At 39.8% G+C, this 20,752-nt stretch overlaps 1 protein-coding gene across 1 annotated transcript; it reads right to left on the bottom strand.

The window, feature by feature from the left end:
- Positions 1-1,549: 1,549 nt before the first annotated feature.
- On the bottom strand, positions 1,550-20,462 carry ptk2bb (protein tyrosine kinase 2 beta, b). Its single transcript, XM_069696659.1, is given in 33 exon segments — positions 1,550-2,395; positions 2,714-2,794; positions 2,924-3,058; positions 3,235-3,269; positions 3,390-3,414; positions 3,965-4,207; positions 4,210-4,401; positions 5,533-5,655; positions 5,817-5,876; positions 5,976-6,084; positions 6,475-6,679; positions 8,062-8,151; positions 8,682-8,782; positions 9,274-9,313; positions 9,400-9,475; positions 9,675-9,775; positions 9,896-9,977; positions 10,232-10,329; positions 10,411-10,455; positions 10,620-10,654; positions 10,746-10,785; positions 10,948-11,065; positions 11,193-11,294; positions 11,990-12,064; positions 12,204-12,344; positions 12,496-12,550; positions 12,835-12,897; positions 13,107-13,186; positions 13,997-14,084; positions 14,167-14,345; positions 14,482-14,713; positions 15,387-15,470; positions 20,355-20,462. Coding segments are annotated over 31 exon segments (3,228 nt in total). The 5' UTR covers positions 14,677-14,713; positions 15,387-15,470; positions 20,355-20,462; the 3' UTR covers positions 1,550-2,179.
- Between the last annotated feature and the right edge of the window lie 290 nt (positions 20,463-20,752).

Below are 20,752 nucleotides of genomic sequence, written 5' to 3'. Positions count from 1 at the left end.
TGAAAGTTCTTGGTACATTTTCTGGGAAGCAGTAAAATCAGTGGCAAGCCTGTTGATCTCTGATTGGTTGTTTCACAGTCAGTCAGCAGAACCCCAGGCCGACTCCCATCTCTGCAAATACTCGCATTGAATGTCAAAAATGTGCCAAATCATTGTACATTATGGGACTTCTGGCATGATTGATTGTACATTTTTCCAAAATTACCTACAAATACGATTGTTATCCTTTTGGCAAGTGTTGATTCCACCGGAGGAGGGCTTAATCAACTGACACCTATATGAAGCAGCTGTTGACGACAGTACATCTGATCACTTATTATTATTTAATATTTTGATATTTAATTTTTTTTTCTACAGATTAACCAAATATTTTTTCTTCAACGACATGATTGTTTGGAAGTAGAGGGGGTCTGAATAAGTCTTTGAAGACTTGACTCGCAGGTCTGGAGGTCAGTGGGGCTAACCGGACTGTCTGTGCTCCAGGCGGCGTTAGACTTTACTCAAACAGTTTCCGTGTAACCTGCCAACACTGCCGAGTGGCGTAGTTCTAAAACTTCAGCTGACACGAATTCCTTCTGTACTTTTAGACGCATCCAGTCTTGCAGTCATGTCTAGTGTTTGTGCCAGATTGAAAAGAAATTTGATAAGTCGGGCCCCTGTGTGAACTATGGAATGCTTTAAACCGGGTTCTGAGCCCATTATGGTAGACTGTACTGCATACACTAACATTCGGTTTGGACAGAAATTACATTTGTTAAGTCTTTTCTTTCTGGCGATGCCGTCGTATTGAAACTAATAAATATCCTCTTGAAATCCCTTTGAAAATTCTGACTATATAGCATTTATTGACGTGTGAAAACATCCGCCAGGAATTACATGTGCAGTAATGTTTAAATTTGGGCCAAAATAACGCGACTGTGAAACTATATAGGACTGCAGGAATGACACAGCGTTGGACATATTCACACGCTTTTGCTTTAAGCTTTAACTCCCTACAGAGACATTTCATCTTGACATTAGTAGATAATGACATTTTTGGACAAAAAAGAAATAGTTTGGAGACGGCAACCTAAACTTCATGTCGGCGCACTGACATGAATTACTAGAACTTGTCCATCATGATTATTAAATGCATGTTAAAATAGAGAAGTAGGGATATAAACAGTGCATTACTGCTAACCAATTCAAAAACCTTTCTAACTTTGCACGGTTTATGATGTTAACTTTTTAGAGCTGCAATTCCCGAGGTCAAACATTCTGTTGCTTTGGAATGCATTATTGCAATATAACATCCTGCCTGTAAACAGTGAGAAAGGGATGCCAATATTATTACATTTATATACTCCATAAAAGATAGGTTTTAATAAATGGGCACACGTGGCATATATATATATTATATATATATCTTGCATTATGTGTTAAAATTTTATATTCTAAAATAAAGATAATGGACATGATAAAAAAAAAAAAATTTAAAACCTGGATTCTTTCAAGTACCTTGGAGAGTCCCTGAAACATATCTGAGAATGTATAACCCGTACTACTATGGTTTTCATTTTTATCATTTTAATAATTAACACTTTAATGAGTCATACTCGAGTCAAACTTGATATACTCTATATATATAAAACAGTTGAGTGTCCAACACCCTTTGGTTTAGTCATCTTTACATTTCACTACTGACAGGGTTACAATCGAAAACCATTTGCATTCGTTTTAATTTGTATGACTGCTATTTCTCAGCTATAGAAAAAAACCCACTATTTTTCACAAGACACATTCCATATTTACAAAGATAATTCATATTTTGAGCAGATGATCGAGTCAATAACTCGCCAAACACGAAGAAGAACACTTTACGTTTCAAATGTCTCAGAACTGACTGCATCAAATATGATGCCAGAGGACCAATCATAAATTCTATTAGCGTACACATATCATTTTGTCCATATCCAGTGAGTTGTAGCATGACACTTAAACTAAACCTTTATTTAATATTCATTGTTGATGGCTGTCAAAAGAACTAGTGGCTTCTGTGGGACTAATTTGGATTAAGTTGATCACCTTAACAATGTCAGACTGTGTGCAAATGTTTTTTCTGACTGACAGCTGTGAAAAATGTTGATGTTAGCGTGATGTGAAAACTGAAAAAAAAAAAAAAAAAAGAGTCTACAGTCCACTAGGGGACGACTGGCTTTGCTAAATTGGACCTGACCCTCGCTTGGTCCACAGCGTCCAGCATGTTCTTGCTGTCCATGGCCAGGGTGTGTGCAGCAGTCAGTAACTGTTTCTTACACTCCTCCTTCAAAGAGGTGATGGCGTTCTGCTGGGCCAGCCGCATTTTGCTGATCAGCTCCGCCATGTCGTTGTTTAGCAGCTTCTGGGTGCCTTCAATCTGCAGCGATGGTAGAAAATCAAGCAAAATCAATTGTTTGGAAGGGTGTTATTGGCTTTTATTTTTGAAAGGTCGACATGATTAAATGCTGCCTGAATTCTATTCAGGGTCTCTCTCACTGACTGCAGCAGAAAAAGTTATAATATGCAAGGTATGGATTTCGGGGTTTCCTCCACCAGAGGATTTAACATAAAATGCTCATATACTCTCTGCTTTGTTTGAAGAAGTATTGTCTGGGTTTTTTTAGTTTTTTTTTAGACATAAAGGTGAGGACTAACTTGGGCCAAAATTCAGTAAAGACAACACTGCATACTGTACCTCAGTCCTGAGAGACTCATGTACGGTGGGCAGAATGTCATCCACGCTGCGAATCAGATCTCTTAAGGCCATCCCAACAGACTGTGGGCACAGATAAACGCAGAAAACTAATCAGCTAAATGACTCGAGATGGTTTGCCTTTGGATTGAAAATTTTCCAATAAAAACTGCAAACTTGAAAGTGGAAAGCAGATACTTTGCCTCAGCGTACCTTGACGATGTTAATATATTGCTCCGGCTGCAGCTCAGTGATGTCATTCTTGAGTTGGACAACAACTTTGACCAAGTCCATGACGGAGTTATATACTTTGTCATCAGAGCGGTCCAGCTCCGCTGTGGGTGCAGGCTGAGGAGGAAGAAGAAGTCATATGTTTTAATAATTTAAATACTCATTCTTATTGCTTAGTGACATCAGTGCCCTATCAAACGAAGGGTATGTTCTTAATCATTTTCATTCAAAAATCAAAGCGAATAAACTACTACAAAAATCTGTTCCAACACAAAAACGAAATACCAGATTACCTGCACTGTGAGCCGTGGTGGCTTCTCAGGTGGTGCTGTAGGGCAGAAAGATGAATAATACGACGGATAGAAAGAGCGATAAAGGAAATATGAAAGGACTGAAAGAGAAAGTATTTAGAATCAACGTGAATTTGAGGATGTCTTTGAGCACTTGCCATTCTCACTGTCAGCTTCAGGGAACTGAAAGAACACACAGAGAAAGATCTCATGAGGACCAGAAAATAAATCCCGTCTACACTGTCACCGTCTATTTAACAGCTCACATTATCGACACACAATAATACACTAACGTAATCGCAGTAAGTGATGCGACTGATTGTTATACGAGACGAAGAGCATTTCATGTTTTCGCAATAATTCTAAGTGCATTGAATCCCGTATATATAATCAATAGATGAGGAAAAAAAGAGCTCTTTTACACTCTTTTTGTTTATTTAAACATAAAAATATATCTTTTCTTTCACATTAGTTCCAATGGATGCAGCCATTTCTCTTTTTCTCGTGATCACATATGGTCACCATTGCACTGTCGCTGGTTTGACCTTAAATTTCACCTCCAACATTTCGCTGCAAAAGTTTTACGCATCTATAAAAATGTTTCCCAACCCTGTAGTAGCTTCAATCACTTAACACACTGGGTTCAGAAATGCGAGCCACACTGACAAAAGCTGCTTGTTAACCTCCTGTGATCTGACATTCAAATTAAAGCTTTGTACAGGTGGACACCTACCACTGCGCCGGCTGTGTCCTCGGGTCCCATGGGGTCCTGCAAAAGAACAGCAAGGTTCATTTGATAGAATATAGACACGGATCCTCTCTTTGGAACTCTTATCAGGGGAACATTCAAATCGAGACTCGACGCGCGTCGAAGGTGAACGAGTGGACCGATTTTGTTTAACGGGGCCTCGTAGCGTGCGGCCTCCAGGGCCACACGGAACTCCGGAGCAGGGGGACACAGAGACACAGAGACACAGAGAGGGGGTTGACAAACGTTAATGATGCTCGGTTCCCCACCAGGAGTCTCTCCTCCTGTTCCAGCCACTTTTTATCCTCCACCATCTGCTCTTTCTGCTGGCGGAGAGTGTGCTGCCTGTGCTGCCTCTCATCCTGCCACAGACGCTGGGCGTCCTCCTTGCTGTTTGGCTCCAGTCGGGGAAACTCACTCTCCTACAAGTCGAGCACAGGGGAAATGTAACCGTGTTATTAATACACAATGGGCCCCGTTCACCAGAATGAGAAATTCCTTCTCGAACCCCACTTGCGCAGATTTGACGAAGATTCTGGCATTCACCAATGTTTTCTTATTTGGGATTTTGTCTTAGCCAAGAATAAAATCTATGCACACTCACACCCTGACAACAGCTTTGCCTTTCAGGTTCGACAGCAATGAATTGCTCGTTAGTAAATACAATTTAATTGGACTTTTACAGTGTGATTCTTTAAATATTACAATTATTCTCAAGAAGGAAACGCATCACTAAAAAAAACCAGACGTTTCAGTGTATTTTTAGTTTCTAAATATTTGTATTAATTTAATTAAGTGTTTCTGGGATTGTAACCAGTGTTGAGGCTGTCTGTGTCACTGTTTGGGCTGTTCGCTCCTGGATGTCCAGGACCATCTGAGACCAGAAGTGGGGCCGGTGAACAGGATCTGGATGCAGGTCCGGAGGTGCTGCCGGTTATTTTTTACATTCATCAGTTTCGCGTCGTTCTCCCAACACGTTCGCTGAATGACCATTCCCATCACGTGTATCTTTTTTTAAATAATTTTACATCCACTACGCTACACTATTAAATATGACCGTGCTTTTTCTGTTCACTTCCTGCAGCAGCACCTCCACTTCAGAACTACTGCGGTTGGTCTTCCTCTTGAAGTCCGCTGCTCCACCGTCTTTCAGAATCGTTTAGGTTTCTCTCAACTTTTCTTTCCTCCCTCACTGTCTGTGACTCCATGTGCACACGGCACTGCAGTCTCATGTCCTTTTATGGACATTGGCGGGGCGTTTACTTGTGCTAATGAGGGACAACTGGCATTCGCTTTCAATTTACGAGGACCGTGGGATTCATCAGTTTAAGAACAAAGGTGCGAACAAATGCGGGGTTTGAGAACACGTCGTGAATCGGGCGTAGACTTTTCTTAAGAACAAATTTAAGACAAATCTTAAGATATTGGTAAATGAAGCCCAATATTTTTCTCTTTTTTTTTTTTTTATCTGTTAATGCATGAATATCTCAGTGTTAATCTAATCAATTGTAGTGCTTTTAGAAGCCGAACCCTTTAAACTCAGTGTTTCTTACCCCCATGCTGCGACGTCGGGGGGACCTGACCGGCAGTGCAAGAGTGTTCCTGGAGTCAATAGGGGACTGATACTCACAGGGGCTGGCCAGGTCAGGGGAGCTGGCACACAAAGCCTCATTCAGCTGCAGACAGACACACACACACACACACACACACACACACACACACACACACACACACACACACACACACACACACACACACATTACATGAAAAACAATTAAAGCCCGTCATCTTGGAGGAAAGCAGCATCTTTGAAGGTTTCTTGGTTACACTACAGTACCTGAATATGGAGACCAATACTCAGCATGTTGCCAAAGCGCCCTGGTTTCATTCTTGAAGGCTTCAGTAAAAGTAAAGATATAAAAATAAAATGTCATCAGAACTGTGTGCTGTTATTTTGTAACATTTTACAGTGGCTGAATTTGACAGGGATTCATACCTTTGGAGGAGGCTCATTTAAGTGGAACTTGGGTTCAAAGTATCTGGTGGAGCGCGCTCTGTCTCGCTCTCTCTCCACTTCCTGCTCCTTCTCCATCTTGTGGACGTCACTGACAGATTTGAGACACAGTTTACATCAAGTCTTTGTTGGGGCGGTACGGAAACACGCATAACAGAAAGTTTCAGTACCTAATGCAGTTGAATTCAGTGCACTGATCTTCAATATTTCCTCTTACATTTTAATTTTAATAATGTAAAAAGTAACCAGAAGAATCAGTGGAGATACCTTCTTTTATGGTAAACTAACTCTGAGAAGGTGACTGGATAAATAAACTATTTGGACCATAAACTATGGTGGGTTATTTCATTATATGTCAATCCTAAGGAGAAAATCATTACAGAAAGATCATTATCCTTCCTGACAATCTCCACTATCTGACCCTTATTTTCTGTTTATTCTGTGTAATCGGTTATGTTTTTAATATTTACTAAAGAAATACCTGATCTTGACCACGAGCTCGGTGAAAGAGGGTCTCTCTCCGGGGTCGTAGGACCAGCAGCGGGTCATGAGCGAGTAGAGGGCAGGGGGGCAGTTTTCTGGTTTGGGCAGTCGGATGCCCTGCTCCAGCTGGTTGATTACATCTCTGTTCTCCAGCCAGAAAAACGGCTGCTGCCCGCCACTCATTATCTCCCACACACACACGGCTATGGAGCAACACAAAACACAGAAACCCCCAAAAAAAGCTTGAATATGTTTCACCCTGTTAATCATGGTTATGAAATTCGGTGATAAGACTACAAAGGAGAGTGTTAAGCAACAGGGATGTAAATCAGTGCATTAGGAAAGACAACAGACTGACAGTAATGTAACACTTTGAGGAAGCACTGCAGCCCTGATGTAATTGTGTCGGTGCTCTTGGTGGTACGAGGGGTAAAAACAAACAAGGGTGGGAAATAACAATTATTTTCGTTCATGATTTACCTGCTGTATATATATATATATATATATTTTAATAGTTACTTAGTTTGCAAAATGTCAGAAATGTGTGAAAAATGGCTCCAACATTAGCCTAAAGGTCAGGGTGACGTTTTAATATCAACGAACAGTCTATAACCTAAATATATTAATTTTATTATAACTATTTATTATACTATGATTAAACTATAAGATGTATGTTGTAATAAATATATTATGCTGTTTTTTTCTGATAACATTGTGCTGAATAAAACCCGACTCTTCATCAGTGGAAAGAAATTGACAGGTCAGAAACCACTTCATGTTTTTACATACAGTATTTGTTCTATAGGATAACTGCATTACTCGGGAATCAGAAGCTACTTTAACGACTTTACGTCCACTTTATGTCCAAACTGTCACGGTCCACTTCGGTGCATTTCAGACTAAATATATATTTAAGGCCATCTCTGATATATTACACCCAAATTAAATGTATAAATGTGGCAATAAAAATAATAAGATTGCCACCCTGGTTCCCCTTTTCTTTTTCCGTGCCTTGAAAACATAAAGTAAACATAGTTTTGTTATCTTCCAGATGATGATTTGCCTTAGTGGAAGAAATCAAAAGATTCAGTTGTTATCTCCTATAAGGGGCGATTATTGCGATGGGCATATTAATAACATGGAACAATAAGGTTTTTATGCCTCACTCTTTTGGACAGCAAATGTTACAATATGCCAAGATTTCTTGTTTCTGTGTCTGACAAAAGGAGAAAATTAGACAGACGTACACATGAAGAGCTATTTGATTGTGATTCTCTTGGCATAAAATGCATGAAAGAAGACAATCGAAGTGCAACGACACAATACAAAAGCTAAAGTGCTGGGCCTTGATGCAGCACAGTGCTGTTTGATGTACGAGATGGTAAAAGGAGTGTAGTATGTGCTTACATTACACACCCAGGGAGTTGACGCAGTTATGAGTTCAAATAATCCCAACCATGTCATAAAATCCTGCATTTGAGTTGATGATTAACCAGCCACATGCCTTTTTCCATGCGTGAGTGTTGTTCACCAAACTCTCGAAATGTCCCTGTACTGTTTGTAGGTTAATACATCACAAGCTCACCGAACATCCAGACATCACTGGATGTGGTGAAACGTCGGAAGTTGATGGATTCTGGGGCCATCCACTTGATTGGCAATCGAGTAACAGACGCTGCAAAGAAATAAGAGATGAGATGAATGAGATCGTTTACTGAGCGTTCCCCCTTTTCTTTCTACCTAAACTGAAATTGAAAAGCATGTGCCTCAGACCTGCTGACCTTCTGTCTGTTTTTTTAACCTCTACACAAAATGTGTAGGCAAAAAATACTTTCGTCCAAAATGGACGTCGAAGAGACATCTTTTTTCAACATCTTTCAACTTTGAGGTCCAAAGGATTTTGGTAATCAAAGGTCAATGGTCAAGGTCAATATGACCTCACGTCCAGAGATATACTGATTTAAGGGGTCAAAGGTCAAAGTCACCGTGACGTCAATGTGGGTTCGGACAGATATGCACGTAAAACTACAACTTGATTGGTTAGCAGAGAGAAACAACTGCTAGACGATGTTTCTAATTGTATTTTGCGAGTGAGTCAGAGTGATCTGACAAAATATGAACGTTATTACAATCAAGGCATTCAGGCATCTAAGAAAAAAAAAAAACCAGTCAAGTAAGCTTTTATTTCACATGTGCCTGTGTTACCTTTGTAGTATTCTTCATCCTCGATGTATCTCGACAGACCAAAGTCTCCGAGCTTCACACAGTCAGGGGTGGCGACTAACACGTTCCGAACTGCGATGTCTCTGTGACGAGACGTAAACACGTTGCAGAGAGAGGTTGAAGTTATAATATAAGCAGTCGTGTTTTAAATGGCCTTTAGCCCTCACTGGTCGACCTGTCTTTGCCTTTTGATTTACGAAACTAAAACAATACAAAAGCAATGTTTGTATTTTCCATGCAAGCAAAAACTAATTTCTTTTGTCTTCACGGGAGGCTGAATCCAGGAGTGGCTGCCTGATATCTGTTGATAATATTCTGCAAAATCAACTGAGTGAAACATGTTTTTTCTGCCATGTCACGTTTCACTAAAAATGTTACACTTAAATGCACCAATTAATTTACAGCGGAACAAGAATTATTCTTCCCAGTCTTGTCAAATGAACAGATGAACTGATAATGACTACTAATTTATTAGATGTTCATAATGCCTTTTCTTCAAAGATGTTTCATCTTCTGTATGTTCTGGTTCAGCAAGGAATGACAACTTATAGAAAGAATAGGATCCGTGTCTCACCTGTGAACCATGTTGACCCCTTCGAGGTAGACGAGAGCACACACACACACACACACACACACACACACAGACACACACACACACACACACACACACACACACATGTAAAAAGGTCACACACACACACGCAGATCTGCACGCTGAACAGTACCAGAGTTATGTTCGTCAGCTTGTTTTGGTTATGAGTCAGGTAGTTTCCGAGCTGCAGGGATGTCAGTTATACAATCAGTTAGACAGGAATTCACATTCGTTCAACATCTGCATGGGCATACAGCCGTTACAGGGTCATGAACAAATAACTGGATGGAGCTGCAACACAATTAATCATGGCTCATGTCTTCTAATATTTGTATTAAAAAAAAATAATAATAAAAAAGAAAACATTTGAAAACATGACTGACCTCTCCGTACTCATAAAGCTCCATGACAATCCACACAGGATCGTCTTCTATGATACCGATCAGTTTGACAATGTTAGGATGGTTGAGGTTCTTCATAATTACTGGCAAACACACAAAGTACGCAATTTATCCATGATACTTTCACAGGTCTTGTTAATACTGTCAGCTTATTGCAGAAGTAGCAATAGTAGTTATTTTAAACCTATTGTTTCTCTGTATACCTGCTTCACTCATGAATTTCTCCATCACATCAGGTGAACAGTCCTTGCAGGTCTTCACTGCCACATTAACCCGCTCGCCATTCTGTTTAATTCAACATTAAAAACAGTAGTAAACAGCTAAATAACACACGTATGGCTTGCATGGTGCCAGTTTTTCACATTGTGATGGGTCTCAGTTTTTATTTTTTATTTTTTTAAATGTCAACAAAAAAAGTCGCACTATTCAAATGGTCATCACTTTACATCAATGAATATAACCCTATAATTTTGGAGATTCTCTCTTTAGATCATTTTTACTGTAATTTATCTGAACTGTAGCTGTGCAGACAGACTTACATCTCGTTTGTACACTCCATCGTAGACTTCCCCAAAAAAACCCTCACCAAGAATTCGTCCGAGAACAATGTCGTCTCGGTCGATCCCGTACTTCACTACTAGAGAACAACAGTCAAATATATAAAGGCTCACAAGTGGTTTTCAACACTATTCAGCAAAATACATGAACTTTGACGAACCTGATTTTGGCCTTTCGTCGAGAATCTCACAGTAGATATCTGAACCTGAAAACGGAAAAGAGAAAACTTTTTGTCTTGATCATAACATCTCCACTTCCTAACAGTATGTGTTTTTTTTTTTTTGTAAGGTGATGACACAGAAGTTTGACTGTTAAACATTTATATTGTACAATCGAGAGTGTAGAATAAAATAAAAAATGTCAGCCCACCCATACTGTGTCTGATCGAGCTGGTGTCTCTGCTGCTGACAGAATTAGAGAAAGACCCGGTCATAAATTTTAAAATTATGGCTCCTCAGAGCGCTGACAGAACGAATCAATAAAACAGCCGCTCACCTTGTAGGGATCTCAGGTAGGCTAGTTCGTGCATTGGCGTCTAGGATAAAAAAAAAAAATTGTTGTGAGAGTTCCAACTGAACTTTAATTACTCATTATAAAAGTCATTCGTAAAGCCTTCAAAGCCTCCAACTAAGCTCCATCCATTAAAAACAACACATTCATGCCCTTTATTGTGAAGTTCAGAAAATGTCCGACTCACCTTTATTTGGTCGGTAGATAACAGTGTCGTCAGTGTCATTTTCTATGCGGCAGTACCCATCAATAAGATCCATCAGGTTCTCTGCCATCGGGACCGTGGCCACGTTGATCGATAAACGCTATCATAGAGGACACAAAAGCATGACATGTAAGTACATGTGCTGGATCAAATTTCCTGAGAGTTGTTCTTTTGATTTCGTAACACTTTCCATGGGATATTGTGCAAAAGGATGTTGTTGCACTTACCTGTCTGGCGCCCTCTATGTCGAAGTTTAGCAGAGCTTTGCCGTCGCTCTGCGACAAACATTGTATTTTCTTGATCTGTTTGAAGTCAGCTAGAAACACAGCCTGTGGCACAAAAGTAAGGGATCTAATAAGTTACATTATGATGGTACAAGGTTAAGGAATTTATTTCTGTGCATGACACATAACCGCTTCCATTCAACTCGGCTCAATTCAATGACTTTTTTTTTAATCATTGCACAGTTGCACGAGGAAATTCATTGTGTCCCCCAATACAAAACAAGTGTGTTTATAAAATGTAGTGGTCGTAAAAGTTTAAATTGCAACTACATTTAGAAAAAAACAAAAAACGCTCGACTTCAAGATCATCGCATTTAATAGCTGACACTAGTCGCTGATTGGTCCGTTCCTCAGAGTACCCGGGTGAATGTTCATGCGAACAGGGTGCCCAGACTGTAATCACAGCGAACAAAATTGAAGCCGTGAGCATCAGTCTGGTTGAGTCTGGCTCGAGATGAGGAGCCTGTTGATGTAACGTTACCATCAGCAACACCTGTGGCTACACGTCAGTTCAGTCTAGAACATAATGGTGCTTCTTCTGTCATCGTATGTAAACATTTTATCAATTATAAATAACTATCCCTCAAAATTGACTGGTGCTCGTTGACAATATAACGTTATTGTTTTTAAATGTGCGGCGTTCATATCAGAAACCAGCTGAAGTTACACTATTTGTTGAACGCCAAAAAGTTGTTAGTGCGGCTGCAGCCTAAGAATACCTAAATGTTCACCACGCTTACCGCTGCATTCTTCTGTGTGCGTTGGCGAATGCCTCTCCCACCGATGACCAGCTCCACTGACAAACTCCAACCTTGCTGTTGACCAACAAAATGTTTGTAATATTACCGTTAACGACAGCAAATCTGCGTTTGGAGCAACGGAAATCCGTAAAAAGGACTTCCGTGGCATTTAGAGAGCAGAAAGAGTCCGGATGAATATACTGTTGCAACTCACCACGAGCTCACATGGGAAGACCTCTTCGTCATAGTTGACGAACTCCGTGAGGGTCTCAAAAAACTTCACCATGCAGTCGTCCTCCTTGAGTGTTGCGTACTGTTGAAATGTTTGCTGGATCAACTTCCGTAGCTGCCTGGACTGGATCACAACCACACACATTTACGTAGTTATGGTCTGTACAATACACGAGTCTGATGCAACACTTATTTGTACACAACATAACTTAATTGGTAGGTTCCTGTGAGAGGACACAACACTGACAGCGGAAATCATGATTGAGCAAGTTTACCTTCATGCTGTTAATCAGCTCCTGAGGAAAGAAAAGGTCCAGGCCTACTTCTTTTCTGAAGCGTGGAAAAACTCAAAATAGTCAGGATTAAAAACATTAATATTTTCACAAAATGTAAATGAAGCATCTTCAGCATGTCACGTTTTACTGATTTAAGAAAAGCAACATTGCTTTTAGCTTAATTCCAGACATTTCTAACATTTACTGGCTTTTTGACAAGCTGAAGGCTCACTCAATGTAATCTTGAAGTAAATGTAAATCCAACCACACCGCTAAAATTAGCGGTAAAAGGTTTTCAAGTGACAACACGGATGCTGTTGATATTAAGCAAAGACTTACTCTAGCAGCTCAAAGTTAGATTTCTTTTCGAGACCTTTTGCGTTCATGTCTTTATAGAAACGCCTGTAAAAACAGAGGAAACAGAAATCTTGTGAGCATTGAATAAATTCTGCACACAGATGACCATGTCAATGACATTTTTCTAAACACAACAGCACCAAGGATATAAAAAAAAAAACAACAACAACAAAAAAACACTACACTGAAACATATGGACAACAACATACAGTGGATTCAACCCACTCAGTCAGCTCACTCTCGCAGTGACTCACCTGATCTCCAAACAACCAAGCTGCAGCGCCATCCCGTCACTGACCTTATTCGCATGATACTGCATGTAGTCACTACGCACCTGTCATAAACAGAAAAAATAAATATGGCAATATGTGGTTACACTTACAAATGATCTTAAATATTTTGACATTCTAGACAGACTTCTAGATATACGATTCAACCTATAGTTATACATATGGAAGAGTTATTGCAGCATTAAGTTTAGCCGTATTCTACTTAATTACTTTATTTAGCACAATAATGAAACTACTCTCTTATGCAGTATAAAAACTGCTGCTTTTTGAGAAAGGTTTTGACAAAAACAACAACAGCAAGTGAATTTTGTAGCAAGTGAAAAATAATCCCCTGGTGTTATTAGAATGGCTGCCAATTGTACAACCTATTTAGCGGTTCAATGACACAAGATGCAGGGCCAAACAAAGACTTTCATCTTATAGATACCAACACTGGCATTAATTAAAAATCAAAGTGAGCCAAGAACACTCATCCAATATTCTGAATCAGGTGCAGGAACGAAGTTGAGGAGTGAGCAGAAGTAAATTTCACACACGTAAAGCTCCCAATGCAATTAATGTATTAACAACGCTGATAAAGAGCAATGTGCTTGAAACATCACTGGTGTTGTGGTGTTCATAAATTAATTGTATCGGGAGCTTTGAGTTTACCTGTTTTACTTTATATAGTGATGAATTAAATGACCTAGGCTGCCGTGCATAAATTGGCCTAACCTTTCCCACACTCTGTGGCCTTGCACAGCTGAGTAGATTACTAAACCAGATAGTTAGGTAAAAGGCTTTTGAATCGTTACCCCTTTATGTGTAATTTAATTTCTGTCATTATGATAAATCGAGTGCCTGATACCGGTTACCTGTTGGTAAAAATACATCAACGTAGATCTGTCATCTTTAAATTTTTCCAGGAAATTGACGGGAACGTATCTGACCCGAAGGTCATACCTGTAGACAAAAGGAAAACAACTGAAATATTTTCATCTTTGACGTAAAATCAGAGATAAACATCCCAGTAATCTATGTGTACCTCCACTCGGCTTCCACATGGTGGCTCTCGTAGCGTTGCTCCACTTCTCCGACAGTCAGATCTGGATGGAGCCAGTGAAGTTCCTCTGACTTCAGGTGCTTCAGCAGGAGACCGTAACATCCTGCGTGTTCAATATTTGGCCCCAGTCGACCGCTGACCAGGATTGAACGAATGATGGCCTGAAAGATCAAGAAAGCTGATACCTGAATTCCCTGCAGGCTGAGGAGGCCAAATAAAACATCACTCTGGCTAAAACACACAAAAATAAAACACACTCCTCCTTCACACTCTTCCCTATATTTTCTATACTCTCACCCTAATTTGCCAGGAGCTGTCGCATTTGACCAGCTTGAAGTTCTTGCCCAGGTTGTTGTTCGTGCAGAAGCACACTTTGAGGATCTTGACAGGTCCTTCATCCTCAGTGAAGTGCGCTTCAGGGCTGGACGTCTCACTTTGTCTTGGACTGGGCACTTTCCAGGACAGGGTGTCACCGGACATCACCTCGTACATCGTCAAGGCTGGGTTGGCGTCATCATATCCACATCATCTTTTCAACAGACAAAGGAAAAATACATTTCTTTTATATAAATGGTGCTGGGTTTCAGGTCTGCAGTTCAGGATAAAGAAGACCTTCAAAGTGGATTCTGCATATTTCAACACAAGGGTACACTTTGTTCTGTGACTTGCTTCATCGTAGTACTACAGTCGTGATATGCCTCACATTCTGGCTGTGATCTTGTATCATGTGGTCACTATGATTCACATCATTTAATCCTCAGATCTGCTGCTTACATTCCTTCCAAACTGTGATTTCAAGTGAGAGCCTGTGTGATTCATTAGAAAAAATTGTGAAAGTGAAGAGACTTGTATCATCTGCCAGAAAAACCAAGACTTCTCTCTCAAGCCAAATACAACTTGCGTTTCATTACATAAATGTTGAAAATGCAAAATGGCCAACCAGCGGCAAAATACCTGTTTACAGAAAAAAAAAAAAACTTGCAAACCAAGACATAAACACTACAGACCATCTGAAGACAAAGTACAGTGAATGACTCAGTGATGACTAGCCAATCCATGTGGCAGCTTCTTACCTCCGGCCGTTATGTAACCCGTTTTGATTTGTTCTAGATGTGTAAGTGAGGAGAAAAGATTTCAAAACAGCAGGGAAGCAGCTCCTCTTTCCCACAGGTACAATTCAACATTCTGGGAAATACTCTTACTCGCTTTACTGCCGAGAGACGGGAGGGAAACGGCTAGCCCAATCCTAGTCCGAAGGTATGCTATCAAATTCTGCCAACTGGCACCTGTAAAACACAAACATACACATTATATCTGGTTTGTTTAAAAAACCCATCACTTCAGAAAGTATTTCGACACCTTCAGTTTCAGCACTTTTTTATTGTGTTGTGGATTTAAATGGATAAATAGGCGGAATGCTTCGGGTTCTTGTCGGGCTGAAAGGTGAACTGAACCACAGTCTCAGGTCGGCTCAGCTCTCAGTTTTTGGCTTTATTCATCCGTCCCACAAGTCTGTCCAGTCTCCTTGTCCATGCCGCTGAGAAGCAACCTCATAACATGATACTACCACCACCATGCTTCACTGTAGGGATGGTATTAGCCAGAAGATGAAAAGTGCCTGGTGTTTGCCAGACATAGTGCTGCGAGTTCTGGCCAAAAAGTTTTGTTTCAACAGATCGGAGAATCGATTTCCTTGTGCACTAAGATGTTTTTTTTTAAATGCCACCCGTTAACTCCAAGCAAGCTGCCATATACATTTGTGATATTCTCTCTTGGTCGACAGCAGTGACTTCCTGGAGACTGTTTCCAGTCTTTGTGCTGCGCTAACTGTCTCCTGGCCCCACTTTTTTTTACTTTGCATGCAGACATGAGAGTGGTATTAATCTTCACATTCAACGCTCAGAAAACAAAGCGTGTTTCGAAATGTCAAACTATCCTCTATGAAGAAATGGACCCCAGCAACCGCTCCGACCATTTGATTTAAACCAACATGGTTGACGGCTCGGGACTCTATGAGATTGTAAAAACTTTAGCGCACAGGAATACAAACAAAGCCACAACCATACACTGTAAAAGTCAAGTCAGCATATTCACTAGTTAGAAACGCTAAACCCTGCAGACATTTTGATTGAATTTTCAGGTTACATGACATTAAGAGAGGCAGCAACCAAACGATAAATAAATTAAAAAAAAAAAAAAAAACACCTGAAAAATATATTCAGAGCTTCTCTAAACTTAAGATGCTTCCCGGTCAAGCAAAAGAAACGAGGGCATGTTGACTCAGCAAACAGAACATGAGCAGGCTAAATACTTAAAAACAATCTTGTCAACACACGCTCTGTGGCTGAGATATCAACCAGTCACCCACCTCACAATACTGCCCATCAGACAAATGCCTTTCAACTGTCACAACGCGTTTCCTCATAACTGAAGCTCCATGCTGTGAGCTGCGAGGGAGCCGAGTTGTGTTAGTTTCTCGCACGGCTTTCCGTTGTTAGGTCGTGTTTTGTTAGCCTGAGGCCATGAATTCCCCAGCAGGGCCGTGTGTGCAGCGAGATAGAGAGAAAGAGGGGGGGGGGGGAGGAGAGAGAAGACGAGTGTGAAGCATGGGCGGTAGGTTGCACCACCACCTGGGTGTGGGCGGCCTGACAGAGGGGTTTCAGGAGAGACGGTGAAGTTTAAAATGACTTCTAAGAAGAAGAAAAAAAAAAAAACATCCGTGGATTTAAAGCATGCGGAGGATCTGATGTACAAATACATTCCTCGGCTCCAGTGGCAGAAACAATCAGTAAACCTAATGACTTGTATGCATCCTTACCTACAGCTACGAATGCTCAGACGACGTGACAAAACCTCCTGTGCCAAAATAGTTTGCATGTCTCCGAGAGAGAAAACGATGAATGACGAGTTGCTAATGTAAGGCTTGAACTGAAAATATCAATTATGTAAAACATAAACAGAGATGAGACGAAGGGGAGGCAAGGAAAGAAAAGCTGTGGTCTAAATGAGGCTGACTGGTGAAAACCTGACCATGTGTCTCTGTTGAATTCCTGTGACCTCCAGTGTAGTTCAGTTAACAAGTGAGCGAGACTCAATTTTTGTCTAGTTTAAGTTTGTAACACCTAAACGTTAAAACCCAGAACAATGAGGCACAGAGATCAGCAGGTTCTGGTCTAAACAGAGCCGAGTACCAAACATGAACACTGCTTTTAAAAACCAAGAAAACTACAGTATTCCTGTAGTAGGGTTAAAAAAAAAAAAAAAAAAAAACATGCATCCACAGATGAAACAATTCATCAGCTGACCAAATATTTAGATATTCATTGAATCATTTGTCGAGCTAAAATATCAAACATGTCCTCTTTATGTCTTCGTAACTGTGCAGGTTTGCTGCTTCTCTTTATCTGATGTAATTGTAAACTAAACCTCCTCTACATTTCAGCTGATGGTCAGAAAAACAAAATGTTCTGGGCTTCGAGTGATTGCGATGGACAATTTTCACTCTTCTCTGACATTTGGTAGATTAATCAATGATTAAAATAATCGTTAATTGCAGCCTTACACCAAATGTCTGGCGAGATGTGTAGTCTTGCTTACTCATTCTGTAGATTTAAATCTGACTTTTGCCAGGTTCAGACTGCAGCTGGAGATGTAAAAACTTGTGTTTATACAACATTTATCATTTGAGACATGTGCCTTATTTCTTTAATATAATAAATTACTTTGGTTCATATTCCTCAAACAGGCCATATTGAAACTCAAAATACTGTGTTGACTCAGAAAAGTGTTCCTGGTGAAGTTGCAGATTTGCAACAAAATCAACACCCCTCGCCTCACTTTCCAAGCAAGAGAATCTACAGTGGTGAAACAACGAAATAAAAGGCTAACAAATATTAAGTCTGAACAATGAAATGCAAAATAAAAAAGTTTTAAAAAAAAAAATCCCCTCATTAAAATCACAGACAGCCATGAAGTCGTTTTTTTTTTTTTTTTTCTGCTTGTTTGTAAAAACACTCCAGTTTCGTTTCATAAAAGAACAAAGGCGACACTTGCAAGGCATGCAGTGTTGTTTTCGCTCACACACTGTCATGCTGGCACTTGAGTTGTTATGGTAACAACGGTTCCCGAGGGAGAATCTTTTTTGTTTTGTTTTTGTTTTTTCCTTTCACAAATTGAGAAATAGGTGGAGAAAACTAACTCCGCCACAACAGAGGCCTCGGTGGGACAATAGATGGGAATATTCATCACTCCAACGCGAGTCTGTTTCAGGAGTTACACCTGTATATTACTGCCGTCTTTCTGTGGCTACTTGTTTTATACGGTATCTGCGGGTGGGATGTCAGAGGGCGAATGACAACATCTGATTCAGGATGACAAATGAGGATGAAATTCCACAGCGACTGGTAGAGAGGCAACAACTTGAAACAAGGCTGCAGTTGAGAAAAGAGGAAGCTCCTGTTCATAGAAAGACTTGGAAAAAAAAAAAAAGATCGAGGAATAATTACAACCACCTATAACATACATAAGGAAGTGGCTTTTTTTTGTTAACTCAACGAGTTCTTTTCTGAAAACAGCTAAAGATTTGCTGCTGATTACCTTCATTCTATTTGGAAAGTTCCCAATACTTAGTCGGACCGACATCTAAATATCTACCTTACATGTGTCGGTGTGTCTGCAAAGATTAGTTAATTAATTAATTAGTCGGTTGCAAGAAAAACATTTTGATAGTTATTTAAATATGAAACATGCTGTAGTTCAAGCTTATAAAGTGGGAATATTTTCTGCTTTATAAAACAGAATAAAAAGATAAGTTGAAGTTATTTAAAAGATATCATTTTGAGTTTTTTTGGTTATTTTCTTCCAATTTGTTGACATTTAAAATGGACAACATGACTCATTGATTAAATATAAAAAAAAATTCAGAAATACAATGAATCATAGTTACAGTCCTGTAAGTCACATAAACAAAGTTCAATCTTTTACAGTTTTTACCTGTAAAATGTCCTGCTCAGTGTGCATCTAAGTCACTATTACGTACAAATATTTTTTGTTTTGTTTATATGTGGGGAAGAGATACGTGCTCGAGGGTTATTTCAAAATGCATGTCGTTCAGGTTACAGCCTTTGACAGCTGACGTAAAGTGCACAGTGGTGCAACGAAAGACACTTTGTCAAAATCGGGGCGACATGCAGTCCTGACTGTTAACATCCAGAAGTATCATCACATGGTGTTTCTATCCTGGGATTGACATGATAAGGAAAACTTAAAAAAAAGTGTCTTTACCGCATTTTCCATTTTATTATTTTCTTCAATAGGTACTTTAAGAGAAGGTTTTTGATATATATATATATATATATAAATAAATATTTAAAAAATATATATATATAAAAAATTAATATATATATACATATATATATATTAAAAATATATATATTAAAAAATATATATAAAAAGTGTTACAGTTCAATATTAGCTGGAAATGTAGAGCATTGCTGACACATAATTGATTTAACAAGCATGAAAGTAGTTACTTCTCCTCTTTTAAAAAAAAAAAAAAGGTACAGTATATACACATGATAAAAGTACAGATGTTACTGTAAAGCCTGTTTTCCTGCTGGGTGCTTCTCCACACAGGCAGGCATTCAGACAGGCCTGCTCTCTAAACAGGGCTGAGCTGAAGGGTCTGCACATTGCGCCGTCATGACCCCCAGGCACTGGAATGCGGCTGGCTGCCGCTTCACCTGCACAGACATGCTCTGATAATGAACAAAGTTCGCTCTCTCCGGGAGAAAACGGCACTCACTACTTTACACTGTGCCATTAAAAAAAAAAAAAAAAAAAAAAAAAAAATCAGTTTTGAAAATACACTTTGCAAAAGCTTCAAAGCCCAAGTTTCACACGTCGCTCTAATCACATTGACGATGTTGTAATCGTTTATAAAGTGTAATGTTGATTATGGTCAACTGAATGCCGAAAATACGGACTTTAAAAAAAAAAAAAAAAAAAAAAGGTAACTGTTTAAAAGCAGGCCAATCTGTTTATTTCAATTACCTCTTTACACGTGGGGCCGTCGCCGACACTTGTAGTGGTTGTAATGACTTGTTGAAATCACCTGAGCAGGAGCTGAAGATCCGTGCGCTGACAGAAACACAAACGTGAGTTAATCTTACCTGATTCTGACTGAACTCCTCCGAGAAGAAAAGCTTGACGGGGGGGGGGGGGAAGAAGAAAAAACAACAACAACCGTAATTCCTCCTGGAGAGTCCAGGCCTGCCACTTTGGTCTCTCGCACTGTTTAATGAGCAGAGGGTTGCAGGTGGCCACTCCCTCACCTCTGCGGTCCTGGACGAAAGTGGGCCACTTCCTTATTTCAGGAATCTCAAGTTCGCGGCTGTACGTGGCCGACTGACAGCTACCTAGTTTTCAAAGTAGCATGATTTGGTCTTTGTCTCTTGTCTGCTGTCTCCAAAAAGTTATGATTATGAAATGGCATGACTGATTTTTTTTTTTATAACGAAATGCGCAAAAGACGTCATTAAACACATTTTTTTTTAATGAAAATAATGAC

Source organism: Brachyistius frenatus, unplaced genomic scaffold, assembly GCF_029030835.1.
Source record: "Brachyistius frenatus isolate BFR_SWC_R1_liver_20210118 unplaced genomic scaffold, ASM2903083v1 Contig_21, whole genome shotgun sequence".
Lineage (NCBI taxonomy): Eukaryota > Metazoa > Chordata > Actinopteri > Embiotocidae > Brachyistius > Brachyistius frenatus.
Note: the sequence above shows the minus strand (reverse complement) of the source record. Positions and strands in the feature narration are given on the sequence as shown.